At 53.2% G+C, this 27,841-nt stretch overlaps 1 protein-coding gene across 4 annotated transcripts in view; it reads left to right on the top strand.

The window, feature by feature from the left end:
• The window catches only part of LOC137351620 (tonsoku-like protein), a 321,657-nt gene that overhangs the window by 268,405 nt on the left and 25,411 nt on the right, over window positions 1–27,841 (top strand). For all 4 annotated transcript variants that reach the window (XM_068016251.1, XM_068016241.1, XM_068016243.1 and 1 more), the window contains 4 exons: window positions 8,459–8,618; window positions 9,819–11,302; window positions 16,394–16,503; window positions 16,644–16,800. In XM_068016251.1, coding sequence (XP_067872352.1) covers window positions 8,459–8,618; window positions 9,819–11,302; window positions 16,394–16,503; window positions 16,644–16,800 — 1,911 coding nt within the window. The remainder of the gene's footprint in view (window positions 1–8,458; window positions 8,619–9,818; window positions 11,303–16,393; window positions 16,504–16,643; window positions 16,801–27,841) is intronic.

The following is a 27,841-nucleotide window of genomic DNA, read 5'->3' as shown; positions in this document are numbered from 1 at the left end:
CTCTGTATCTAACCCCAGTGCTGTACCTGTCCTGGGAGTGTTTGATGGGGATGGTGTAGAGGGAGCTTTACTCTGTATCTAACCCCCCGTGCTGTACCTGTCCAGGGAGTGTTTGATGGGGGACAGTGTAGAGGGAGCTTTACTCTGTATCTAACCCCGTGCTGTACCTGTCCAGGGAGTGTTTGATGGGGGACAGTGTCGAGGGAGCTTTACTCTGTATCTAACCCCAGTGCTGTACCTGTCCAGGGAGTGTTTGATGGGGACAGTGTCGAGGGAGCTTTACTCTGTATCTAACCCCGTGCTGTACCTGTCCTGGGAGTGTTTGATGGGGACAGTGTAGAGGGAGCTTTACTCTATATCTAACCCCAGTGCTGTACCTGTCCAGGGAGTGTTTGATGGGGACAGTGTAGAGGGAGCTTTACTCTGTATCTAACCCCGTGCTGTACCTGTCCTGGGAGTGTTTGATGGGGACAGTGTAGAGGGAGCTTTACTCTGTATCTAACCCCGTGCTGTACCTGTCCAGGGAGTGTTTGATGGGGGACAGTGTAGAGGGAGCTTTACTCTGTATCTAACCCCGTGCTGTACCTGTCCAGGGAGTGTTTGATGGGGACAGTGTCGAGGGAGCTTTACTCTGTATCTAATCCCGTGCTGTACCTGTCCAGGGAGTGTTTGATGGGGACAGTGTCGAGGGAGCTTTACTCTGTATCTAACCCCAGTGCTGTACCTGTCCAGGGAGTGTTTGATGGGGACAGTGTAGAGGGAGCTTTACTCTGTATCTAACCCCGTGCTGTACCTGTCCTGGGAGTGTTTGATGGGGACAGTGTAGAGGGAGCTTTACTCTGTATCTAACCCCGTGCTGTACCTGTCCAGGGAGTGTTTGATGGGGACAGTGTAGAGGGAGCTTTACTCTGTATCTAACCCAGTGCTGTATCTGTCCAGGGGAGTGTTTGATGGGGGACAGTGTAGAGGGAGCTTTACTCTGTATCTAACCCAGTGCTGTATCTGTCCAGGGGAGTGTTTGATGGGGACAGTGTAGAGGGAGCTTTACTCTGTATCTAACCCAGTGCTGTATCTGTCCAGGGGAGTGTTTGATGGGGACAGTGTAGAGGGAGCTTTACTCTGTATCTAACTCCGTTTTTTTTTTTTTTTTTTTTTTTTTTTACCCCGTTTTTTTTTTTTCCAACCCCGTTTTTTTTTTTTACAAGGTGACCTTTATACCCCAGGCCCCTTTTATATTTTTCACATCGAGGGGGCCTTTATCCCTCAGGCCCCCTTTATGTACATATTTACAGTTTTAAAATAACTTTATTAAAACAGATAAATAAACAAAAAAACTCAAATTAAAATGCCATTCTCGGCGTTGACAATGCACTCCAGTCCCTGCGGTGCCCACCGGTCGCGGAAGGCCTCAAGCGTACCGGCGGACACCGCATGCTCCTTTTCCAGGGACACCCGGGCGCGAACGTAACCGCGGAAGAGGGGCAGGCAATCGGGGAGGACGGACCCCCCGACGGCCCGCAACCTGGACCTGTGAATTGCCACCTTGGCCAGGCCCAGGAGCAGACCGACGAGGAGATCCTCCTCCCGGCCCGAGCCCCTCCGCACCGGGTGCCCAAAGATCAGGAGCGTGGGACTGAAGTGCAGCCAGAATTTGAGGAGCAGCCCCTTCAGATACTCAAATAGGGGCTGCAACCTCGCACACTCCGTATAAATGTGGAACACGGACTCGTCCAGGCCGCAGAAAGTACAGCTGGCCTGGGAGTCCGTGAACCTACTTAAAAGCCTATTGCACGGGACTGCTCTGTGCAGCACCCTCCACCCCAGGTCCCCGATGTAAAGGGGGAAGACTGCCGCGTAGAGAGACCTCCATCGGGGTTTCCCCTCGCCGCCAGATGGCAACGCGGACCGCCAGGGCGTGTCCGGCCGGCTGACGAGGGCGAGGAAGTGGAGAGTGTGCAGGAGCAGCCCGTACAGGAAACCCCTCCGCGCCGATTGGAATGGCACGGAGGGCATTTCCGAGAGGCGGCTCGGGTTGTGCGGGACCGGCTCCCGAGGAGGGTTTCGGGGCCTGGGTCCGATGAGCAGTTCCGGCCCAGCGGGGGTCAGCTCGGCCGGGATCGCTCCGCACTCCCGAGCCCCCTCGCCACCCGCAGTGAGGGGCGTCCCGGGGGTTTCGGCTACTCCTCCGCCCGCCGGACCGTCCCCGGAGTCGGCCGCCCGGACAGCCGAGGCGCTCTCCTCCGCCGGCGGGGGAGCGCCCTGACTGGAGGCGACCATGTTCCAGACTCGGAAAAGATCCCGGTAAAAGACAGGCAACTCCCTCAGAGAGGCGCGGCTAACGAACTCCACCGGGAGCTGCGTGTCGTCTTGAAGGCAGTGACACTGGCGGAAAAAATACGTCGCCAGTGCACACCATCTGGGAGGACGCTCGACGTACAGGTATCTCTGCAGGGTCCGAAGGCGGAGAGTCGCAGCCTGGGTGCGGACGCACACCAGCGACTGACCGCCCTCCTCGATCGGGAGACTCAGGACCGCGGCAGAGACCCAGTGTTTCCTCTTGCCCCAGAAGAAATCGACGAGTTTCTTCTGGATCTTGGTGGCAAATACAGGGGGCGGGGCCAAAGTGACCAACCGGTACCACAGCATGGAGGCCACCAGTTGGTTTATGACCAACGCTCGGCCCCTGTAGGAAAGCACTCGGAGCAGTCCTGTCCAGCGCCCCAGCCGAGCGGTGACTTTTGCCTCCAACTCCTGCCAGTTTGCCGGCCAGGCTTCCTCAGCGGGGCTAAGGTGGACTCCCAGATAGAGGAGGTGCGTGGTGCTCCACGCAAAAGGTGTCATCTCCTCCGGCAGGGAGTCCACCCGCCACTGACCAACCAGGAGTCCGGAACATTTCTCCCAATTGATCCTCGCGGAGGACGCGGCAGAAAAGGTCTGCTGGCAGTCGCGCATCCTCCGCAAGTCAACGGGATCTGTGATTGCGAGGAGCACGTCGTCGGCGTAAGCCGAGAGGACGACCCGCATGGCCGGCTCGCGCAGAGCCAATCCCGTCAACCTCCTGCGAAGCAGGCACAGGAAGGGCTCCACGCAGATGGTATACAATTGGCCGGACATGGGGCACCCCTGACGCACTCCTCTCCCAAATCGAAGGGGCGCCGTCAAGGACCCGTTAACTTTGACTAGACACTCTGCGGCGGCGTATAAAAGTCGGACCCGGGCCACGAAATGCGGCCCGAGTCCGAAAGCGCGCAGAGTCCCGAAAAGGTAATCGTGATCCACCCTGTCGAACGCCTTCTCCTGATCGAGGGAGAGAAAGGCGACCGACTGACCAGTCCTCTGGGAAAGATGGATCAGGTCCCGGACCAGGTGGATGTTGTCCTGGATGGACCGGCCCGGGACCGTGTAGGACTGGTCGGGGTGGATCATGTGGGCCAGCACGGAGCCCAGGCGGGTAGACATAGCTCGGGCAAAGATCTTAAAATCCGTGCTGAGGAGGGAGACTGGACGCCAGTTTTTAAGCAGGCGGAGATCGCCCCTCTTCGGCAGCAGGACGATGACCGCCCTGCGCCACGAGAGGGGCATCTCCCCGGTCGCCAGGCTTTCCCCCAGGACCCGCGCGTAATCGTCCCCCAGGACGTCCCAGAACGCCCTGAGGAACTCCACGGTCAACCCATCCAGCCCTGGGGATTTGCCCCTCGAGAGCTGGTGGAGGGCGCCAGTCAGCTCCGCCAACGTGAGCGGAGCCTCCAATCCTTCGGCGCCCTCCGGGCTGACCTGCGGCAGGTCCTCCCACAAAACTCTGCGCGCATCCTCGCTGGACGGATCCGGAGAGAACAACGCACTGTAATACGTCCGGACCAGGAGGCCCATTCCCTCCGGATCCGTGATGGAGGATCCGTCGTCGGCCAGCAGCTCGACGAGCTGCTTACGGACCCCCCGCCATTTTTCCAGCGAGTAGAAGAAGGGTGAGGCGCGGTCCAAATCTTCCAGGATCTGGATCCGTGACCTCACGTACGCGCCTCGGGACCCTATGAGCTGCAGGTTCCTCAGCGCGCCCTTCTTCTCTTTGTACGCCTGCCACAGGGCCGGGTCCGCGACGGCATGACCGAGGCGGGATTCCAAGTCGAGCACCTCCCTCTCAAGGCGCCCGATCTCGGCTTCCCGCCTTTTGGTCGACCCCTTCGCGTACTCCTGACAGAAGACGCGGATGTGAGTCTTGCCCACATCCCACCATAGCCTCAAGGAGGGGAAGCCCCCCTGCTTCCTTCTCCAGTCGGCCCAGAATCGACAGAACGAGTCCCGAAATCGCACGTCCTCCAGCAGCCGGTTGTTAAAGTGCCAGTACGCGGACCCCGCCCGCGTGCGGAGCGGAGTGAACTCCGCCCACACCAGGCGGTGGTCCGAGCACGGCACCAGCCGCATGGAGGCCGCCGAAACGCGGGAGACGTACGCCTGCGAAATGTAGAGGCGGTCGATTCGCGACCCCCCTCCTCCAGACCTCCACGTGAAGGCGCTGGAGTCGGGATGGAGATTCCGCCAGACGTCCACCAAGTTAAGGGAGCTGATCAGTCCCCTCAACTTCTCCACCGACGCTTGGCCGCGCTGGGGACCGGAGCGATCCCCCACCTCGAGGGTGCAGTTAAAATCCCCCCCGAGGATGATGCACTCGCCGCTATCGATGGAGCTCAAGAGAGCGGACACTTCTTCAAAGAAGCGCGCTTGCAAAGCGCCGGGCCTGGGCGCGTACACGTTCACAAAGTGGAGCGGCACGCTACCCAGGCGAACGGCGAGGTGGAGCAAGCGGCCCGGCACTAGCTCCTTGACCCCCAAGATCTCCGGCTGAAAAGTCGGGGCCAACAAGATAGCCACCCCACTAGAAATAGGGGTGAGGTGACTCATGTAGACCCCACCCTGCCACTCCAGGAGCCAGGTGGCTTCGTCTCCCGGAACGGTGTGGGTTTCCTGCAGAAAGCTCACCGCGTATCTCCCTTCCCTAAGGACTGAGAGATTGTGAAATCTGCGGTGAGCCCCTCTGCTGCCGTTGATGTTGAGGCTGGCTATGGTTATCTTCATGTCAAAGGTACTTAAAACCCGTCATCAACACCTCACTGTGAGGAGGGAGTGGAAGTGCACCTGGCCCTCCACTCCCCCAGCAACCCATTGAGGAACACATTAAAACGGCGCCTCTCAACCAGTTTCACGTCCGCGCGCTTGCCCGCTATCTTAAGGGCGGCACGGACGGACTGGATGATCAGCGCCAGATTCGACCAACGGTCGAGGGCCAGCTGAACTTTATTGCGGCAACCCCTGCAAGCCGCGAGGAAATCCCGGAGTTCCGCCGTGGGGATGAGAGGAGATTCGGTGGGAGGCACGAGGGACTCCACCACCTCACTGGCGATGGAATCAAGATCATCCTCCGTGCCCCGCACCGAATCCCCATCCTCCTCCGGGTCGTCACCGCCAGCGGCCGACACATCCACCACACACTGTGGGGCGGACGTCCCGGCCGCGCCAGCTGGTCCCGCCTCCGTCACGATCCCACCCCCAGGATCGATGGCGGAGGAGTCCTCTCTGGGTTCTATTGTGAAACTGGAGCCTGTAGGCACCAGCGGCTCAGGACCCCCCTCCACCTCCGTCCCCAGGGCAATGAGTGGTCCAGGGGAGACAGAAGTTCCCGACTCCGGGAAACCAGCCGGAGCCGAGACTGGAGGCGGAGGGAGGAGGCTATCTCCCGCTCCGCCAGCACCCACAGGCCCAGCAGGTGGGGCAGCATTCTCAGTTATAACTGGGTCGGGTGTCTCCTGGTTGGTGGTGGACTCCGGCTGGGAGGCCCGACCCTCTGGGGCCTCGCCCTCCCCTTCATTCAGGACACCCGACCCAGTAGCAGTGGCAGAATGGGCGGCTTCCCCAGGCTCCCCCACCACAAGCAGGGCCCCACTTACTCCTTCAGGAGGGGCCTCATGTACCGGGGCCATCCCCTCCCCTCCATCCTGAGGAATAGGGAGCACCTGCCCGGACTTTGCAGCCTTGGTGGTGGCGGTAGGGGAAACCTGGGGACCCGAAACAGGAGACAGCTCCCCTCCAACAGATGGGCCCCGCGCCTCAGGGCCCCTTGTTACCTCTGTGGAGGGGTGCCTTCTCCTCTTTTTCCCAGTTGTGTGCGGAGGCTCAGAGACCTCCATATCATCAGAGGCCTCCACCTCCACACTCTCCTTTTTTTTATTCACCCTGGGCCTGAGCCCAGCCCTGGGGCAAGTTGACTTCCCGAGATCGGGCCTTGGGCTGAGCTCAGGCTCGGGTAGTGTCACGATATCCAGGGGACGCGCCTCTCGATGTTTATTTCTCCTCCGCGCCTTCCTTCCACTTGGACGGTCACCCCCCTCCCTGCCGGAGGCCGTGAAAACCACAGCCTCCGGTACCGACTGAATGGTATCTGGTGGTGGTGTAGTGGGGGTGGGAGGAGGTGCAGCGTCGCCACCCTGGGCCGCTGAGTTGGAGTTGGCAGCCGGGAGGTTGGGGCAGTTCTTACGAACATGCCCCACCCCCTTACAGACATGGCACCGCACCCCGTCCAAGGTCCAGAAGACGCGGTAGGCCGTCCCCTGGAATTCTACATTGAAGTGGCCCTCTGTCACCTCCTCCCGCGCCAGCTGCATGAATAACTGGCGGCGGAAGGAGTAGACGTGTCGGAGGCTGTTCTCCCGAAGACCGAGCGGGACTGGGGTGAGCCCCGTCTTTACCTCCCCCAGATGGTGCAGGTGGGGAAGGAGGAGCTCACCAGGGATGAAGGGTGGGACATTGGATAAAATGAGCCTTTGCGCAGTGGCCTCCAGGGGGTCCACTGGCAGAAAGGTCCCGCCCACGGTGAGCCCCTTGCTCAGAGCCAGGGACACCGCCCGCTCGGTCTTCAGGAAAAACACTGCCTTCCCGTACATTTTAGAGGCTGCAACAATGGCCGAAGGGCCGACAACCTCGGCCATTGCTTTCACGCATGCCTCTATAGTCATGTTCGGGTGGACGTAGCTCTTGACCCCATGCTTCGTTGTTAATAAAGCAAACGGTGACGGGGCAACAGGTGCAGCTGCAGCAGCCGCAGCAGCATATGACCGGGAAGGCCCCGCCACCGGCGAAGAGGGGCTTGCCATGGGGTCTAAGAGCCACGTCCACCCCCAAGAAACAAAACAAATTTACACAATTTTTAAAAAAAAGCAAACTTTAAACAAGGTGGAGTGGGAGTAGAGGAGGATGGGGTAGGATGGTAAAGGAAATGGGGAGGATAGGTGACTGAGGCGACTGAGTGGAGGAAGGGAGAGAAAGGCTGAAAAGGATGTTTGATCCAACTGCCAGTTGGAGCACCTTTATAACAATTAGTCCAAAACTGTTTGTTGTCTTCCAGTTGGGGGAGGCTTCTTCGCCCGGGACGGCTGGAGCCGCCCGGTACTCTCCTCTTCTGATTTTAACAAGACAGTCTTCACCCGGGCAACTCCAGCTGTTCCGAGCAGGCAGTTGGGGTGGGGAGGGAGCTCCCTGTGTGCAAACACCAATACAAACACAGGGGCCCCTACTGGATTTGGCTGCCCCACCCCTGAGTCTTCAGGCCTCTTCTCCCTCCCCCAAACAGTTTAAACTTCAGAGTCTTTCAGGTGCCCTGACACCCACCTTTCCAGAAAAATTGCAGCCTTTCTTGATGGTTTCTCTCCACTCTGCATTCACCTCTCCACTTTCTCCAATTACTCCAGTCTCCACTCTGCAGTTGCTGCAGCACAGGTGCAGCTGCTCCCCCTGATTGCTGGCAGGAAGTGCTCCAAATTGCTCAGCCAATCCCCGTGCTGTACCTGTCCTGGGAGTGTTTGATGGGGACAGTGTAGAGGGAGCTTTACTCTGTATCTAACCTCGTGCTGTACCTGTCCTGGGAGTGTTTGATGGGGACAGTGTAGAGGGAGCTTTACTCTGTATCTAACCCAGTGCTGTATCTGTCCAGGGGAGTGTTTGATGGGGACAGTGTAGAGGGAGCTTTACTCTGTATCTAACTCCGTGCTGTACCTGTCCTGGGAGTGTTTGATGGGGACAGTGTAGAGGGAGCTTTACTCTGTATCTAACCTCGTGCTGTACCTGTCCTGGGAGTGTTTGATGGGGACAGTGTAGAGGGAGCTTTACTCTGTATCTATCCCCTTTTTTTTTTTATCTATCCCCGTGCTGTACCTGTCCTGGGAGTGTTTGATGGGGACAGTGTAGAGGGAGCTTTACTCTGTATCTAACCCCGTGCTGTACCTGTCCTGGGAGTGTTTGCTGGGGACAGTGTAGAGGGAGCTTTACTCTGTATCTAACCCCGTGCTGTACCTGTCCTGGGAGTGTTTGATCACCTAACCTGGAGCCACAATCTCACACACACGATTGACACAAATGATTCTGTTTGATAGGTAGGTGCAGTTACATTTCCAAATTCCTTTCCCCACAGGGTCACTCACCTGCAGATTGCCTCAGGCTGTGGAGACAAAGTTTCAAACAGGAGCCCAGACCAGACACAACACAGAAGTGTGTGACCATATTGAACATCCTGGATACAGTCTCACTTCACCATGAGCCTCACATCAACACAATGACTCACTCAGACACAGGTTAGTAAACGAAAGGACAAAATAAAGAAGCTGGTTTATCCAGCATCCTTCAGTACCTTTCCTTCCCTGGAGGACATTCGTAAACCAGGTTGGATTTTACTCCCTCAGGACTGCACTCGGGTGTCAACCTGGATTTAGTGCTCAAGTCTCTGGAGTCGGGCTTGAACACGCAGCTTCTGACTTGGAAACAAGTGTCTTATTGCAAATCCAAGCCCTTACTTCTGTCATGCTTGGCCCCCACCTGCCAAAAATGAGGCAATCAGTTTTGACATATGAACATTGATTTTTAACTGTTATTGGAGCAAGGAAATGATTTGTTCAACATATCAGCTGTGGCTGGAAAAAACATTTACCTACTATCCGCCTCCCAGGTGAGGAAGCGCATTCCACGGCTTGCTAAGGAGGATACAATCCACAAAGGCCAGGACTGGTTAGACCAGCTGGTCACATGACTACCTGGCTGTTCCAGGGTTTTCTTTTGAACTGGCCGCAGAGAGTTTGAACTCAGAAAGACTGTTTGTTTGCTCCTGGACTGAGAAGATCTCTCTCCTGTCTGCTCCCATCTCTTTGTCACAAGCCTCTGAATTTACTGAAGACACATGAACCCCAAGAGAGAAAAGTCTCCTACAGCGAACAAGGTTTAAGAAGAATACTGGGCCCCAATGAAAAGCCCATATCTACCTGCAATCAAGGACTCTACAGTAAACTTGACGAACTGTAAACTGCTCTTTCCTGTCTCTTGCATGTGTGTATCGCATTTGTCTGCTAGTGTGGGCGCATCATGTATCTGTAGGCGTTAACTGAATTAGAGATTAAGTTTAAGTTTAGTAAATTTCAACTTTTCTTCTTTAAAGCTAAGAAAGCCTGTTTGTGCTGGTTTCTTTGCTTTATAATTGGAAAGTGGTGAACAAGGATTCACCAAGGGGGAGCTAAAAACACGGTGTGTTTAAAATTAAACCCTGTTGCGGTAAGACCAGGTGAAAGCTGAAAGGGAGCCCTAGACCTCTTTGTCACCTGGTCATAACAAAGTATTTTTACCAAACTTTCACTCTTCGAATCATCCTATTATTCTGCATGATGCTCATGCCCATTTATACGAGGTCACTTCCTGTTCAGTTGCTCATTTCCTCTTCGGCTGGACACTCATTTCCTTTATGTTTTGATGTTATTCTTGATTCGAATTTGTCTTTTGTGTTCCAGGACCAGAACTGAAACCATCCATTCAGCAGTTTCAGTATCTGCACAGCGACTTGTTTGATACTGAATGCCCACCACCATCTCCTTCCCTGGTCTCAACTGACAGCACCTTGAGTTCCTACTGTCTCACCCATCAGGAGAGAGGATGCATTTTCAATGGGGCAGAATTACCCACTAGGTCCTCCAGAGTGAATGCACAGCTGGGTCAGAAGTCCACACAGTCTAAGAAGATCCAAACTGTTGATCCACCAAAGGCAGCAAGACCCAGGCAGGGCTCATCAAACAACAGATGGTCATCTGAGGAAGACGATGACTTCATGTCCTCTCCCATACCTTATAAGAAACAACGTATTCAGGAGGGTCAGAGTTCATCAGCTGAACAAACAAGCACTAAAGCGTCAAGTGAACACACATCTTCCAACCATCGCTCAACCATTATTAAGCAGAGAGAAAAGCCAAAAACATCTTCATCCAAAAGTGGCCAATCCTCAGCGAGTACAAACAAATCTTCGGCCGAAAGTGGCCAATCCTCAGCGAGTACAAAAACATATTCAGCCAAAGGCAGCCAATCCTCAGCCAGTACAAACATATCCTTGGTCAAAAGCAGCCAATCCTTGAGTACAAAAACACCATTGGCCAAAAGCAGCCAATCCTCAGCCAGTACAAACACATCCTTGGTCAAAAGCAGCCAATCCTTGAGTACAAAAACACCATTGGCCAAAAGCAGCCAATCCTCAGCGAGTACAAAAACATATTCAGCCAAAGGCAGCCAATCCTCAGCAAGTACAAACACATCCTTGGTCAAAAGCAGCCAATCCTTGAGTACAAAAACACCATTGGCCAAAAGCAGCCAATCCTCAGCCAGTACAAACACATCCTTGGTCAAAAGCAGCCAATCCTTGAGTACAAAAACACCATTGGCCAAAAGCAGCCAATCCTCAGCGAGTACAAAAACATATTCAGCCAAAGGCAACCAATCCTCAGCAAGTACAAACACATCCTTGGTCAAAAGCAGCCAATCCTTGAGTACAAAAACACCATTGGCCAAAAGCAGCCAATCCTCAGCCAGTACAAAAATACCATCAGCCAAAACTGGCCAGTCCTCAGCGAGTACAACACTGAACATTTCATCTGATAATCTGGCAAAATGTTTTGAGATTGACCTGCTACCCAGCTTCACAAAGACGCCACTTAAGGAGAATGAGTGGCTGGAATTTGACTGCTCAGAGGATGACTGGCTGGAGGTTGAACGTAGTCTAAGTAAGCGGGCATCAAGTCAATTGGCACAGACTGTGGCCACTCAGGTGCTGGGAGAGACTCAGGGCAGCGCTCTGAGCCCTGGGCAGACTGCAGCAGACATCCTGAGACGCAAGTCATCAGACATTCCCACACAGTCTGATGCAAGTCCATCCCGGTTACAATCTCCTAAGAAGACAACCTGCAAGATCCCAACAAGCTGTAGAATGGCGAGCCCTTCCACATCGCAGGTAATCTGCAGTCCACATGGCCCTTGGGAAAATTCCTGGCTCGTGCTTCAGGGAATATTGCCCCTTACGGCCTTCGACTCAGTAACCCACAAACTCAGCTTTATCTCTTGTCAGTTTTGGTGTCAAAGAAAAGTTTTGGGGTTCCGTTCCCGTGAGAATTCTGGCATGATCAGCTTTAATATTTCATTTACCCATTTCACCATTATCACAGAATCACAGAATAATACAGTGCAGAAGAGGCCCTTCGGCCCATCGAGTCTGCACCGATGCATTAAAGACACCTGACCTGTCTACCTAATCCCATTTGCCAGCACTTGGCCCATAGCCTTGAATGTTATGACGTGCCAAGTGCTCATCCAGGTACTTTTTAAAGGATGTGAGGCAACCCGCCTCTACCACCCTCCCAGGCAGGGCATTCCAGACCATCACCACTCTCTGGGTAAAAAAGTTCTTCCTCAAATCCCCCTTAAACCTCCCGCCCCTCACCTTAAACTTGTGACCCCTCGTAACTGACCCTTCAACTAAGGGGAACAGCTGCTCCCTATCCACCCTGTCCATGCCCCTCATAATCTTGTACACCTCAATCAGGTCACCCCTCAGTCTTCTCTGCTCCAGTAAAAACAACCCAAGCCTCTCCAACCTCTCTTCATAGCTTAAATGTTCCATCCCAGGCACCATCCTGGTGAATTGCCTCTGCACTCCCTCCAATACAACCACATCCTTCCTATAATGTGGCGACCAGAATTGCACACAGTACTCCAGCTGTGGCCTTACCAAAGTTCTGTACAACTCCAACATGACCTCCCTGCTTTTGTAATCTATGCCTCGATTGATAAAGGCAAGTGTCCCATATGCCTTTTTCACCAACCTATTAACCTGCCCTTCTACCTTCAGAGATCTATGGACAAACACGCCAAGGTCCATTTGTTCCTCGGAACTTCCCAGTGTCAGGCCATTCCTTGAATACTTCCATGTCACATAACTCCTTCCAAAGTGTATCACCTCACACTTTTCAGCGTTAAATTAGGGACGGCACAGTGGCGCAGTGGTTAGCACCGCAACCTCACAGCTCCAGAGACCCGGGTTCAATTCTGGGTACTGCCTGTGTGGAGTTTGCAAGTTCTCCCTGTGTCTGCGTGGGTTTCCTCCGGGTGCTCCGGTTTCCTCCCACAGCCAAAAGACTTGCAGGTTGATAGGTAAATTGACCATTATAAATTGCCCCTAGTATAGGTAGGTGGTAGGGGAATATAGGGACAGGTGAGGATGTGGTAAGAATATGGGATTAGTGTAGGATTAGTATAGATGGGTGCTTAATGGTCGGCACAGACTCGGTGGGCTGAAGGGCCTGTTTCAGTGCTGTATCTCTAAATCTAAAATCTAAATAAATCTAAATCTAAATTCCATCTGCCACTTTTCTGCCCATTTGACCATCCTGTCTATATCTTGCTGTAACCTAAGACACTCAACCTCACTGTTAACCACTCGGCCAATCTTTGTGTCATCTGCAAACTTACTGATCCTACCCCCCACATAGTCATCTATGTCGTTTATATAAATGACAAACAATAGGGGACCCAGCACAGATCCCTGTGGTACACCACTGGACACTGGCTTCCAGTCACTAAAACAGCCGTCTGTCATCACTCTCTGTCTCCTACAGCTAAGCCAATTTTGAATCCACCTTATCAAGTTACCCTGTATCCCATGAGCATTTGCTTTCTTGATAAGTCTCCCATGTGGGACCTTGTCAAAGGCTTTGCTGAAATCGATGTAAACTACATCAACTGCACTACCCTCATCTACACAACTGGTCACATGCTCAAAAAATTCCATCAAATTTGTTAGGCATGACCTCCCTCTGACAAAGCCATGCTGACTATTCCTAATCAAATTTTGCCTCTCCAAGTGGAGATAGATTCTCTCCTTCAGAAATTTCTCCAATAGTTTCCCTACCACTGACGTGAGACTCACTGGTCTGTAGTTCCCTGGCTTATCTCTACAACCTTTCTTAAATAGTGGGACCACATTAGCTGTCCTCCAGTCCTCTGGCACCTCCCCCGTGGCCAGAGAGGAATTAAAAATTTGGATCAGAGCCCCTGCAATCTCCACCCTCGCCTCCCACAGCATCCTGGGACACAAATCGTCCGGACCTGGAGATCTGTCCACTTTTAACCTTTCCAAAACCTCCAATACCTTGTCACTCCCTATGACAATTTGCTCAAGAACCTCACAGTCCCTCTCTCCGAGTTCTATATCTACATCTTTATTCTCTTGGGTGAAGACAGATGTGAAGTATTTGTTCAACACCCTACCAATGTCCTCTGGCTCCACCCACAAATTTCCCCCTTGGTCCCTAATGGGTCCTACTCTTTCCCTGGTTATCCTCTTCCCATTGATATACTTATAGAATATCTTGGGATTTTCCCTACTTTTACCAGCCAGAGCTTTCTCATATCCCCTCTTTGCTCTCCTAATTGCTTTCTTAAGCTCCATCCTACACTTTCTGTACTCCACTAATGCTTCCATTGATTTGCTCTCCTTGTATTTGCTAAAAGCCTCTCTTTTCCTTCTCATCGTACCCTGAATGTTTCTGGTCATCCATGGTTCTCTGGGCTTGTTGCTCCTACCTATTACCCTAGAGGGAACATGTTGGGCCTGTACCCTCCCCATTTCCTTTTTGAATGTCCCCCACTGCTCTTCTGTAGATTTCCCGACAAGTAACTCTTTCCAGTCTACCTTGGCCAGATCCTGCCTTATTTTACTAAAATTCGATCTCCCCCAATCCAAAACCTTTTTTTGCAACTTGTCTATTTCTTTCTCCATAACAAGCTTAAATTGTACCATGTTGTGGTCACTATCACCAAAATGCTCCCCCACCAACACATCAACCACCTGTCCGGCTTCATTCCCCAGAATTAGGTCCAGCACTGCACCCTCCCTTGTTGGATCCTCTACATATTGAGCTAAAACATTCTCCTGTATACATTTTAAGAACTCCACTCCATCTAAGCCCTTAACACGATGACTATCCCAATTAATGTTATCCCAGCATCCAGCCCTCCCAGGGTGGGAGTCTGTCAGTGCCCATGTTATACACTGGTCAGTTCTCTTACCACAGTGTGAAACAGGTGCTGATCTGAGATCGACCTGCACAGAATTCATCCCAAATACATCACAGAACAGCAATGTGGAAGGTTGAAGCCACAGGTGTATTACCCAATGACTCAGTTTCTCCCCTGACACGATTCCTTCTGACTATATCCTGCAGCCGTTCCAGTTTAAAATTCTCATCCTTGTTTTCAAATCCCTCCATGTCCTCACCCCTTCCTATCTCTGTAACCTCCTGCAGCCTCACAACCCTCCGAGATCTCTGCACTCCTCGAATTCTGGCCTCTTGTACATCATCGATTTTAATCGCTCCACCATAGGCCTGGGCCCTAAGCTCTGGAGTTCCCTCCCTAAACCTCTCTGCCTCTCTCTCTCTCTCTCTCCTTCTTTAAGGCACTATTTAAAACCTACCTCTTGACCAACCTATTGGTCACCTGGCCCGATATCTCCTTTGGTGAATTGGTGTCAGATTAAATTTGGTCATCACTTCTGGGAAGCACCTTGGGATGTTTTACTACCGTTAAACATGCTATATAAATGCAGGTTGTTGTTGTTATCGGAGGGGGCACTGCCGAGCTGCCAATAGCAGACTGAATTTGGAAGAGTCCTGGAAAGATGGTGACAGTTTTCCAGACCTTGTATGTGACACGGGATAGGAGAAAAGCCGAGAATGCCTAATTACACCTTTCCCATTTCTCTGCCCCCTCCAGAGTCAGTGTCCAATTGGATGAAAAAGTTGGTTAAGGACAGAAAACAGCGAATCGTAGTAAATGGTTGTTTTTCAGACTGGAGGATGGTAGACAGTGGTGTTCCCCAAGGGTCAGTGCTGGGACCACTGCTTTTTTTGATATATATAAATAGCTTGGATATTTGAATACAGAATAAACTTTCAAAATTTGCCGATGATACCAAACTTGGAGGTGTGGCAGACTGTGAGAATGATATGAACCACTGGCAACAGGACGTGGAAAGACTGGCAGAATGGACAGACAAGTGGCTGGTGGAATTTAAAACTGACAAGTGTGAGGTGATGTGCTTTGGCAAAAGGGATAGAGTGAGGCAATATAGACTTCATGGCACAGTTGTAAAGAGTGTGTAGGAACAGAGGGACCTGGGGGTGCATGTGCATCGATCTTTGAAGGTGGCAGGACATACTGAGAGAGTGTTTAGTAAAGCATATGGGATCTTGAGCTTCATTAATAGGGGCATCGAGTACAAAAGCAGGGAAGTTATGCTGAACATTTATAAAGCTCTGGTTAGGACCCAACTGGGTCCAGTTCTGGTCACCGCACTTTAGGAAAGATGTGAGGGCCCTTGAGAGGGTGTAGAGGAGATTTACCAGAATAGTTCCAGGGATGGGGGATTTTAATTACAAGGTGAGGTTGGAGAATCTGGGGTTGTTCCCTTCGGAACAAAGGAGATTGAGGGGACATTTGATAGAAGTGTACAAGATTATGACAGGCTTAGATAAGGTAGACAAAGAAGAGCAGTGGAGGCAGGGTCATTGAATATTTTTAAGGCAGAGGTAGACAGAGTCTTGACAAACAAGGGAGTCAAAGGGTATCGGGGTCGGCAGGAAAGTGGAGTTAAATCCACAAACAGATCAACAATGATTTGATGAAATAGTGGAGCAGGCTCGAGGGGCTGAATGGTCTACTCCTGCTCCTAGTTCGTATGTATGTAAAAGCTGTTCTTACTAACTAATGGTACAAGGACTAGGCGACAAAGATTGAAGGTTTTGGGCAAGGGATACAGGGGAATATGAGGAACTCACTGCCCACGAGGGTGGTGGAAGTGAAGACAATCAATGAGTTCAAAATGAAATTGGATGGACACTTGAAGAAAATAAACTTGCAGGACTACGGGGATCGAGTGGGGGAGTGGGACTGACTGGACAGCTCGACAGAGAGACAGCATAGACTCGATGGGCCAAATGGCCTCCTTTTGTGCAATAACTCTGACTCCTTCTCCTTGTCTTCACAGCCCAGCATACAATACACAGCACCTTCATTGTCCTCGACAATTCTACCAACCCCGATTCGAGTGAGGGTTCGAGTCAAAGACAGGCTGTTCCTCATTCCTGTTCCTCACAGGTAGGTTGATGTGTCTCACTCACTAATTGGGGCTTTCAAATGTTCTGTAGCCAGCAGACCAAGCCCAAGAGTTTAGTGTAGAAGTTTGAGAGTTAGGGAGAAAGCTCCCACAGTTTAAGAGCTCTGTGTTTGGATTTCAGTGACTCAGACACATACAGCATCTCGTGGCTGGCACGTGAGGCGGAGGGGAGATATAACCAAGCGTTCGGAATAAGACCCCGGCTCTCTCTGACCAGTGACGGGGCGCTACTCTCTCAACATGACCCAATCATCCACGTTCTCCATGACAACGAGGAGGTGAGTCTCTGAGGCCCTGGCCACTTTCTTCTTTCATCCACAGTCCTTTCCAACAGGCTGATTCCCATTGGGGGAAAGAAAGGAAGGGATGTATAACCTGTGAACAATCGAAGGACAGAGCTGCAATTCTGTAACGCCTCTCACATCCCCAGGACATCCCAAAGCACCACACAGACTTTTTTGCAGTGCATCACTGTTGTAACATAGGAAATGCAGCAGCCAATTTGCACACAGCAAGATCCCACAAACAGCAATGTTATAGAGACCAGGGTATCTGATTTTGGTGATGCTCGTTGAGGGATAAATATTGGCCCCAGGACACATTCAAGTAGCAGCTGTAGAAAATTACACGTTCACCTGAGAGAACAGATGGTGCCTCTGTTTAATGTCTCAACTGCAACATGATCCGACATTGCAGCACTCCCTCAGTACTGACCCTCCGACAGTGCAGCACTCCCCCAGTACGGACCCTCCGACAGTGCAGCACTCCCTCAGTACTGACCCTCCGACAGTGCAGCACTCCCTCAGTACTGACCCTCCGACAGTGCAGCACTCCCCCAGTACGGACCCTCCGACAGTGCAGCACTCCCTCAGTACTGACCCTCCGACAGTGCAGCACTCCCTCAGAAGTGACCCTCCGACAGTGCAGCACTCCCTCAGTACTGACCCTCCGACAGTGCAGCACTCCCTCAGTACTGACCCTCCGACAGTGCAGCACACCCCCAGTACTGACCCTCCGACAGTGCAGCACTCCCTCAGTACTGACCCTCCGACAGTGCAGCACACCCTCAGTACTGACCCTCCGACAGTGCAGCACTCCCTCAGAACAGACCCTCTGACAGTGCAGCACTCCCTCAGTACTGACCCTCTGAGTGCAGCAATCCCTCAGTACTGACCCTCCGACAGTGCAGCACAGCCTCAGCACTGACCCTCCGACAGTGTAGCACTCCCCCAGTACTGACCCTCCGACAGTGCAGCACTCCCTCAGAAGTGACCCTCCGACAGTGCAGCACTCCCTCAGAACTGACCCTCTGACAGTGCAGCACTCCCTCAGAACTGACCCTCTGACAGTGCAGCACTCCCTCAATACTGACCCTCCGACAGTGCAGCACTCCCTCAGAACTGACCCTCCGACAGTGCTGCACTCCCTCAGTACTGACCCTCCGACAGTGCAGCACTCCCTCAGTACTGACCCTCCGACAGTGCAGCACTACCTCAGTACTGACCCTCTGACAGTGCAGCACTCCCACAGAACTGACCCTCTGACAGTGCAGCACTCCCTCAGTACTGACCCTCCGACAGTGCAGCACTCCCTCAGAACTGACCCTCCGACAGTGCAGCACTCCCTCAGAACTGACCCTCCGACTGTGCAGGACTTCCTCAGAACTGACGCTCCGACAGTGCAACACTCCCTCAGTACGGACCCTCCGACAGTGCAGCGCTCCCTCAGAACTGACCCTCCGACAGTGCAGCGCTCCCTCAGTACTGACCCTACGACAGTGCAGCGCTCCCTCAGTACTGACCCTCCGACAGTGCAGCACTCCCTCAGTACTGACCCTCCGACAGTGCAGCACTCCCTCAGTACTGACCCTCCGACAGTGCGGCGCTCCCTCAGTACTGACGCTCTGACAGTGTGGCGCTCCCTCAGTACTGACCCTCCGACAGTGCAGCACTCCCTCAGTACTGACCCTCCGACAATGCAGCACTCCCCCAGTACGGACCCTCCGACAGTGCAGCACTCCCTCAGTACTGACCCTCCGACAGTGCAGCACTCCCTCAGTACTGACCCTCCGACAGTGCAGCACTCCCCCAGTACTGACCCTCCGACAGTGCAGCACTCCCTCAGTACTGACCCTCCGACAGTGCAGCACACCCTCAGTACTGACCCTCCGACAGTGCAGCACTCCCTCAGAACAGACCCTCCGACAGTGCAGCACTCCCTCAGTACTGACCCTCTGACAGTGCAGCACTCCCTCAGTACTGACCCTCCGACAGTGCAGCACTCCCTCAGTACTGACCCTCCGACAGTGCGGCGCTCCCTCAGTACTGACGCTCTGACAGTGTGGCGCTCCCTCAGTACTGACCCTCCGACTGTGCGGCGCTCCCTCAGTACTGACGCTCTGACAGTGTGGCGCTCCCTCAGTACTGACCCTCCGACAGTGCGGCACTCCCTCAGTATTGACCCTCTGACAGTGCAGCACTCCCTCAGTACTGACCCTCCGACAGTGCAGCACTCCCTCAGTACTGACGCTCTGACAGTGCAGCGCTCCCTCAGTACTGACCCTCTGACAGTGCGGCATTCCCTCAGTACTGTACTGGAGTGCCAGCCCAGATTATGTCCTTAGGTTTCTATAATGGGGCTTGAACCCAAGTCCCTGTGACTCCGATGTTGCAAATAGGGAGGAGCGAGGCCATGAAGGGATTTGAAAGCAAGGAATAGAACTTTAGATGGGAGCCATTGTCGGTCAGTGGGCAAAAGGCAAATGGGTAAATGGACTTGGTGTGATTTAGGATATGGTTTTGAACATGTTGTAATTTATGGTGACTGGAATACAAAAGGTGGAAATGATGCTTCAGTTGTTCAGTTCCGGTCAGACTCCGTCCGGAGTGACTGTCATCAGTTCCGGTCAGACTCCATCCGGAGTAACTGTGTTCAGTTCCGGTCAGACTCCATCCAGAGTAACTGTGTTCGGTTCCGGTCAGACTCCATCCGGAGCAACTGTGTTCAGTTCCGGTCAGACTCCATCCAGAGTAACTGTGTTCGGTTCTGGTCAGACCCCATCCGGAGTAACTGTGTTCGGTTCCGGTCAGACTCCATCCGGAGTAACTGTGTTCAGTTCCGGTCAGACTCCATCCGGAGTAACTGTGTTCAGTTCCGGTCAGACTCCATCCAGAGTAACTGTGTTCGGTTCCGGTCAGACTCCATCCGGAGTAACTGTGTTCAGTTCCGGTCAGACTCCATCCAGAGTAACTGTGTTCGGTTCTGGTCAGACCCCATCCGGAGTAACTGTGTTCGGTTACGGTCAGACTCCATCCGGAGTAACTGTGTTCAGTTCCGGTCAGACTCCATCCGGAGTAACTGTGTTCGGTTCCGGTCTGACTCCATCCGGAGTAACTGTGTTCGGTTCCGATCAGACTCCATCCGGAGTAACTGAGTTCAGTTCCGGTCAGACTCCATCCAGAGTAACTGAGTTCAGTTCCGCTCTGACTCCATCCGGAGTAACTGTGTTCGGTTCCGGTCAGACTCCATGCGGAGTAACTGTGTTCAGTTCCGGTCAGACTCCATCCGGAGTAACTGTGTTCAGTTCCGGTCTGACTCCATCTGGAGTAACTGTGTTCAGTTCCGCTCAGACTCCATCCGGAGAAACTGTGTTCAGTTCCGGTCAGACTCCATCCGGAGTAACTGTGTTCGGTTCCGGTCAGACTCCATCCGGAGTGACTATGTTCAGTTCCGGTCAGACTCCATCCGGAGAAACTGTGTTCAGTTCCGCTCAGACTCCATCCGGAGTGACTATGTTCAGTTCCGGTCAGACTCCATCCGGAGTTACTGTGTTCAGTTCCGGTCAGACTCCATCCGGAGTAACTGTGTTCAGTTCCGGTCAGACTCCATCCGGAGTAACTGTGTTCAGTTCCGGTCAGACTCCATCCGGAGTAACTGTGTTCGGTTCCGGTCAGACCCCATCCGGAGTAACTGTGTTCGGTTCCGGTCAGACTCCATCCGGAGTAACTGTGTTCAGTTCCGGTCAGACTCCATGCGGAGTAACTGTGTTCAGTTCCGGTCAGACTCCATCCGGAGTAACTGTGTTCAGTTCCGGTCAGACTCCATCCGGAGTAACTGTGTTCGGTTCCGGTCTGACTCCATCCGGAGTAACTGTGTTCAGTTCCGGTCAAACCCCATCCGGAGTAACTGAGTTCAGTTCCGGTCAGACTCCATGCGGAGTAACTGTGTTCAGTTCCGGTCAGACTCCATCCGGAGTAACTGTGTTCGGTTCCGGTCAGACCCCATCCGGAGTAACTGTGTTCAGTTCCGGTCAGACTCCATCCGGAGTAACAGTGTTCAGTTCCGGTCAGACTCCATCCGGAGTGACTGTGTTCAGTTCCGGTCAGACTCCATCCGGAGTAACTGTGTTCAGTTCCGGTCAGACTCCATCCGGAGTAACTGTGTTCAGTTCCGGTCAGACTCCATCCGGAGTAACTGTGTTCAGTTCCGGTCAGACCCCATCTGGATTGACTGTGTTCAGTTCCGGTCAGACTCCATCCGGAGTAACTGTGTTCAGTTCCGGTCAGACTCCATCCGGAGTAACTGTGTTCAGTTCCGGTCAGACTCCATCCGGAGTAACTGTGTTCAGTTCCGGTCAGACTCCATCCGGAGTAACTGTGTTCAGTTCCGGTCAGACCCCATCCGGAGTAACTGTGTTCAGTTCCGGTCAGACTCCATCCGGAGTAACTGTGTTCAGTTCCGGTCAGACCCCATCTGGAGTGTTGTGTTCAGTTCCGGTCAGACCCCATCCGGAGTGACTGTGTTCAGTTCCGGTCAGACCCCATCCGGAGTAACTGTGTTCAGTTCCGGTCAGACCCCATCTGGAGTGATTGTGTTCAGTTCCGGTCAGACTCCATCTGGAGTGACTGTGTTCAGTTCCGGTCAGACTCCATCCGGAGTGACTGTGTTCAGTTCCGGTCAGACCCCATCCGGAGTGACTGTGTTCGGTTCCGGTCAGACTCCATCCGGAGTGACTGTGTTCAGTTCCGGTCAGACTCCATCCGGAGTGACTGTGTTCAGTTCCGGTCAGACTCCATCCGGAGTGACTGTGTTCAGTTCCGGTCTGACTCCATCCGGAGTGACTGTGTTCAGTTCCGGTCAGACTCCATCCGGAGTGACTGTGTTCAGTTCCGGTCAGACTCCATCCGGAGTGACTGTGTTCAGTTCCGGTCAGACTCCATCCGGAGTGACTGTGTTCAGTTCCGGTCAGACTCCATCTGGAGTGACTGTGTTCAGTTCCGGTCAGACACCATCTGGAGTGACTGTGTTCAGTTCCGGTCAGACTCCATCCGGAGTGACTGTGTTCAGTTCCGGTCAGACTCCATCCGGAGTGACTGTGTTCAGTTCCGGTCAGACTCCATCCGGAGTGACTGTGTTCAGTTCCGGTCAGACTCCATCCGGAGTGACTGTTTTCAGTTCCGGTCAGACTCCATCCGGAGTAACTGTGTTCAGTTCCGGTCAGACTCCATCCGGAGTGACTGTGTTCAGTTCCGGTCAGACCCCATCCGGAGTGACTGTGTTCAGTTCCGGTCAGACTCCATCCGGAGTAACTGTGTTCAGTTCCGGTCAGACTCCATCCGGAGTGACTGTGTTCAGTTCCGGTCAGACTCCATCTGGAGTGACTGTGTTCAGTTCCGGTCAGACCCCATCCGGAGTGACTGTGTTCAGTTCCGGTCAGACTCCATCTGGAGTAACTGTGTTCAGTTCCGGTCAGACCCCATCCGGAGTGACTGTGTTCAGTTCCGGTCAGACTCCATCCGGAGTGACTGTGTTCTGTTCCGGTCAGACCCCATCCGGAGTAACTGTGTTCAGTTCCGGTCAGACTCCATCCGGAGTGACTGTGTTCAGTTCCGGTCAGACTCCATCTGGAGTGACTGTGTTCAGTTCCGGTCAGACTCCATCCGGAGTAACTGTGTTCAGTTCCGGTCAGACCCCATCCGGAGTGACTGTGTTCAGTTCCGGTCAGACTCCATCCGGAGTGACTGTGTTCAGTTCCGGTCAGACTCCATCTGGAGTGACTGTGTTCAGTTCCGGTCAGACTCCTTCCGGAGTGACTGTTTTCAGTTCCGGTCAGACTCCATCCGGAGTAACTGTGTTCAGTTCCGGTCAGACTCCATCCGGAGTGACTGTGTTCAGTTCCGGTCAGACCCCATCCGGAGTGACTGTGTTCAGTTCCGGTCAGACTCCATCCGGAGTAACTGTGTTCAGTTCCGGTCAGACTCCATCCGGAGTGACTGTGTTCAGTTCCGGTCAGACTCCATCTGGAGTGACTGTGTTCAGTTCCGGTCAGACCCCATCCGGAGTGACTGTGTTCAGTTCCGGTCAGACTCCATCTGGAGTAACTGTGTTCAGTTCCGGTCAGACCCCATCCGGAGTGACTCTGTTCAGTTCCGGTCAGACCCCATCCGGAGTGACTGTGTTCAGTTCCGGTCAGACTCCATCCGGAGTAACTGTGTCCAGTTCTGGTCAGACTCCATCCGGAGTAACTGAGTTCAGTTCCGGTCAGACCCTATCTGGAGTAACTGTGTTCGGTTCCGGTCAGACTCCATCCGGAGTGACTGTGTTCAGTTCCGGTCAGACTCCATCCGGAGTAACTGTGTTCGGTTCCGGTCTGACTCCATCCGGAGTAACTGTGTTCGGTTCCGATCAGACTCCATCCGGAGTAACTGAGTTCAGTTCCGGTCAGACTCCATCCGGAGTAACTGAGTTCAGTTCCGCTCTGACTCCATCCGGAGTAACTGTGTTCAGTTCCTGTCAGACTCCATCCGGAGTAACTGAGTTCAGTTCCGGTCAGACACCATCCGGAGTAACTGTGTTCGGTTCCGGTCTGACTCCATGCGGAGTAACTGTGTTCAGTTCCGATCAGACTCCATCCGGAGTAACTGAGTTCAGTTCCGGTCAGACTCCATCCGGAGTAACTGTGTTCAGTTCCGGTCAGACCCCATCCGGAGTAACTGAGTTCAGTTCCGCTCTGACTCCATCCGGAGTAACTGTGTTCAGTTCCTGTCAGACTCCATCCGGAGTAACTGAGTTCAGTTCCGGTCAGACACCATCCGGAGTAACTGTGTTCGGTTCCGGTCTGACTCCATCTGGAGGAACTGTGTTCGGTTCCGGTCAGACTCCATGCGGAGTAACTGTGTTCAGTTCCGGTCAGACTCCATCCGGAGTAACTGTGTTCAGTTCCGGTCAGACTCCATCCGGAGAAACTGTGTTCAGTTCCGGTCAGACTCCATCCGGTGTAACTGTGTTCAGTTCCGGTCAGACTCCATCCGGAGTAACTGTGTTCAGTTCCGGTCAGACTCCATCCGGAGTAACTGTGTTCAGTTCCGGTCAGACTCCATCCGGAGTGACTGTGTTCAGTTCCGGTCAGACTCCATCCGGAGTAACTGTGTTCAGTTCCGGTCAGACTCCATCCGGAGTAACTGTGTTCAGTTCCGGTCAGACCCTATCCGGAGTAACTGTGTTCAGTTCCGGTCAGACTCCATCCGGAGTAACTGTGTTCAGTTCCGGTCAGACCCTATCCGGAGTAACTGAGTTCAGTTCCGCTCAGACTACTTCCGGAGTAACTGTGTTCGGTTCCGGTCAGACTCCATCTGGAGTAACTGTGTTCAGTTCCGGTCAGACTCCATCCGGAGTAACTGTGTTCAGTTCCGGTCAGACTCCATCCGGAGTAACTGTGTTCGGTTCCGGGCAGACTCCATCTGGAGTAACTGTGTTCAGTTCCGGTCAGACTCCATCCGGAGTAACTGTGTTCAGTTCCGGTCAGACTCCATCCAGAGTGACTGTGTTCAGTTCCGCTCAGACTACTTCCGGAGTAACTGTGTTCCGTTCCGGTCAGACTCCATCCGGAGTGACTGTGTTCAGTTCCGGTCAGACTCCATCCGGAGTGACTGTGTTCAGTTCCGCTCAGACTCCATCCGGAGTAACTGTGTTCCGTTCCGGTCAGACTCCATCCGGAGTGACTGTGTTCAGTTCCGCTCAGACTCCATCTGGAGTAACTGTGTTCAGTTCCGGTCAGACTCCATCCGGAGTAACTGTGTTCCGTTCCGGTCAGACTCCATCCGGAGTGACTGTGTTCAGTTCCGCTCAGACTCCATCCGGAGTAACTGTGTTCAGTTCCGGTCTGACTCCATCTGGAGTAACTGTGTTCAGTTCCGGTCAGACTCCATCCGGAGTAACTGTGTTGAGTTCCGCTCAGACTACTTCCGGAGTAACTGTGTTCCGTTCCGGTCAGACTCCATCCGGAGTGACTGTGTTCAGTTCCGCTCAGACTCCATCCGGAGTAACTGTGTTCAGTTCCGCTCAGACTCCATCCGGAGTAACTGTGTTCGGTTCCGGTCAGACTCCATCCGGAGTAACTGTGTTCAGTTCCGGTCAGACTCCATCCGGAGTAACTGTGTTCAGTTCCGCTCAGACTCCATCCGGAGTAACTGTGTTCGGTTCCGGTCAGACTCCATCTGGAGTAACTGTGTTCCGTTCCGGTCAGACTCCATCCGGAGTGACTGTGTTCAGTTCCGCTCAGACTCCATCCGGAGTAACTGTGTTCAGTTCCGCTCAGACTCCATCCGGAGTAACTGTGTTCAGTTCCGCTCAGACTACTTCCGGAGTAACTGTGTTCCGTTCCGGTCAGACTCCATCCGGAGTAACTGTGTTCAGTTCCGGTCAGACTCCATCCGGAGTAACTGTGTCCAGTTCTGGTCAGACTCCATCCGGAGTAACTGTGTTCAGTTCCGGTCTGACTCCATCTGGAGTAACTGTGTTCAGTTCCGGTCAGACTCCATCCGGAGTAACTGTGCTCAGTTCCGGAAAGACTCCATCTGGATTGACTGTGTTCAGTTCCGGTCAGACTCCATCCGGAGTGACTGTGTTCAGTTCCGGTCAGATTCCATCCGGAGTGACTGTGTTCAGTTCCGGTCTGACTCCATCTGGAGTAACTGTGTTCAGTTCCGGTCAGACACCATCTGGAGTAACTGTGTTCAGTTCCGGTCAGACACCATCCGGAGTAACTGTGCTCAGTTCCGGAAAGACTCCATCCGGAGTAACTGTGTTCATTTCCGGTCAGACTCCATCTGGAGTAACTGTGTTCGGTTCCGGTCAGACTCCATCCGGAGTAACAGTGTTCAGTTCCGGTCTGACTCCATCCGGAGTAACTGTGTTCAGTTCCGCTCAGACCCCATCCGGAGTAACTGTGTTCAGTTCCGGTCAGACTCCATCCGGAGTAACTGTGTTCAGTTCCGGTCGGACCCCATCCGGAGTAACTGAGTTCAGTTCCGGTCAGACTCCATGCGGAGTAACTGTGTTCAGTTCCGGTCTGACCCCATCCGGAGTAACTGTGTCCAGTTCTGGTCAGACTCCATCAGGAGTAACTGAGTTCAGTTCCGGTCAGACTCCATGCGGAGTGACTGTGTTCAGTTCCGGTCTGACCCCATCCGGAGTAACTGTGTCCAGTTCTGGTCAGACTCCATCAGGAGTAACTGTGTTCAGTTCCGCTCAGACCCCATCTGGAGTGACTATGTTCAGTTCCGGTCAGACTGCATCCGGAGTAACTGTGTTCAGTTCCGGTCAGACTCCATCCGGAGTGACTGTGTTCAGTTCCGGTCAGACCCCATCCGGAGTAACTGTGTTCAGTTCCGGTCAGGCTCCATCCAGAGTAACTGTGTTCAGTTCCGGTCAGACTCCATCCGGAGTGACTGTGTTCAGTTCCAGTCAGACCCCATCCGGAGTGACTGTGTTCAGTTCCGGTCAGACTCCATCCGGAGTAACTGTGTTCAGTTCCGGTCAGACTCCATCCAGAGTAACTGAGTTCAGTTCCGGTCAGACACCATCCGGAGTAACTGTGTTCAGTTCCGGTCAGACTCCATCCGGAGTAACTGTGTTCCGTTCCGGTCAGACTCCATCCGGAGTGAATGTGTTCAGTTCCGGTCAGACTCCATCCGGAGTAACTGTGTTCAGTTCCGGTCAGACTCCATCCGGAGTGACTGTGTTCAGTTCCGGTCAGACCCCATCTGGAGTGACTGTGTTCAGTTCCGGTCAGACTCCATCTGGAGTGACTGTGTTCAGTTCCGGTCACACTCCATCTGGAGTAACTGTGTTCAGTTCCGGTCAGACCCCATCCGGGGTGACTGTGTTCAGTTCCGGTCAGACCCCATCCGGAGTGACTATGTTCAGTTCCGGTCAGACCCCATCCGGAGTGACTGTGTTCAGTTCCGGTCAGACCCCATCCGGAGTGACTATGTTCAGTTCCGGTCAGACTCCATCCGGAGTGACTGTGTTCAGTTCCGGTCAGACCCCATCCGGAGTGACTGTGTTCAATTCCGGTCAGACTCCATCCGGAGTAACTGTGTTCAGTTCCGGTCAGACTCCATCCGGAGTAACTGTGTTCAGTTCCGGTGAGACCCCATCCGGAGTGACTATGTTCAGTTCCGGTCAGACTCCATCCGGAGTGACTGTGTTCAGTTCCGGTCAGACTCCATCCGGAGTAACTGTGTTCAGTTCCGGTCAGACCCCATCCGGAGTAACTGTGTTCAGTTCCGGTCAGACTCCATCCGGAGTGACTGTGTTCGGTTCCGGTCAGACTCCATCCGGAGTAACAGTGTTCAGTTCCGGTCTGACTCCATCCTGAGTAACTGTGTTCAGTTCCGCTCAGACCCCATCCGGAGTAACTGTGTTCAGTTCCGGTCAGACTCCATCCGGAGTAACTGTGTTCAGTTCCGGTCAAACCCCATCCGGAGTAACTGTGTTCAGTTCCGGTCAGACTCCATCCGGAGTAACTGTGTTCAGTTCCGGTCAGACTCCATCCCGAGTAACTGTGTTCAGTTCCGGTCAGACTCCATCCGGAGTAACTGTGTTCAGTTCCGGTCAGGCTCCATCCAGAGTAACTGTGTTCAGTTCCGGTCAGACTCCATCCGGAGTAACTGTGTTCAGTTCCGGTCAGGCTCCATCCAGAGTAACTGTGTTCAGTTCCGGTCAGACTCCATCCGGAGTAACTGTGTTCAGTTCCGGTCAGACCCCATCCGGAGTAACTGTGTTCAGTTCCGGTCAGACTCCATCCGGAGTAACTGTGTTCAGTTCCGGTCAGACTCCATCCGGAGTGACTGTGTTCAGTTCCGGTCAGACCCCATCCGGAGTGACTATGTTCAGTTCCGGTCAGACCCCATCCGGAGTGACTGTGTTCAATTCCGGTCAGACTCCATCCGGAGTAACTGTGTTCAGTTCCGGTCAGACTCCATCCGGAGTAACTGTGTTCAGTTCCGGTGAGACCCCATCCGGAGTGACTATGTT

Source organism: Heterodontus francisci, chromosome 2 (assembly GCF_036365525.1).
Source record: "Heterodontus francisci isolate sHetFra1 chromosome 2, sHetFra1.hap1, whole genome shotgun sequence".
Taxonomy (NCBI): domain Eukaryota; kingdom Metazoa; phylum Chordata; class Chondrichthyes; order Heterodontiformes; family Heterodontidae; genus Heterodontus; species Heterodontus francisci.
This window is presented reverse-complemented; position numbering and strand designations above follow the sequence as displayed.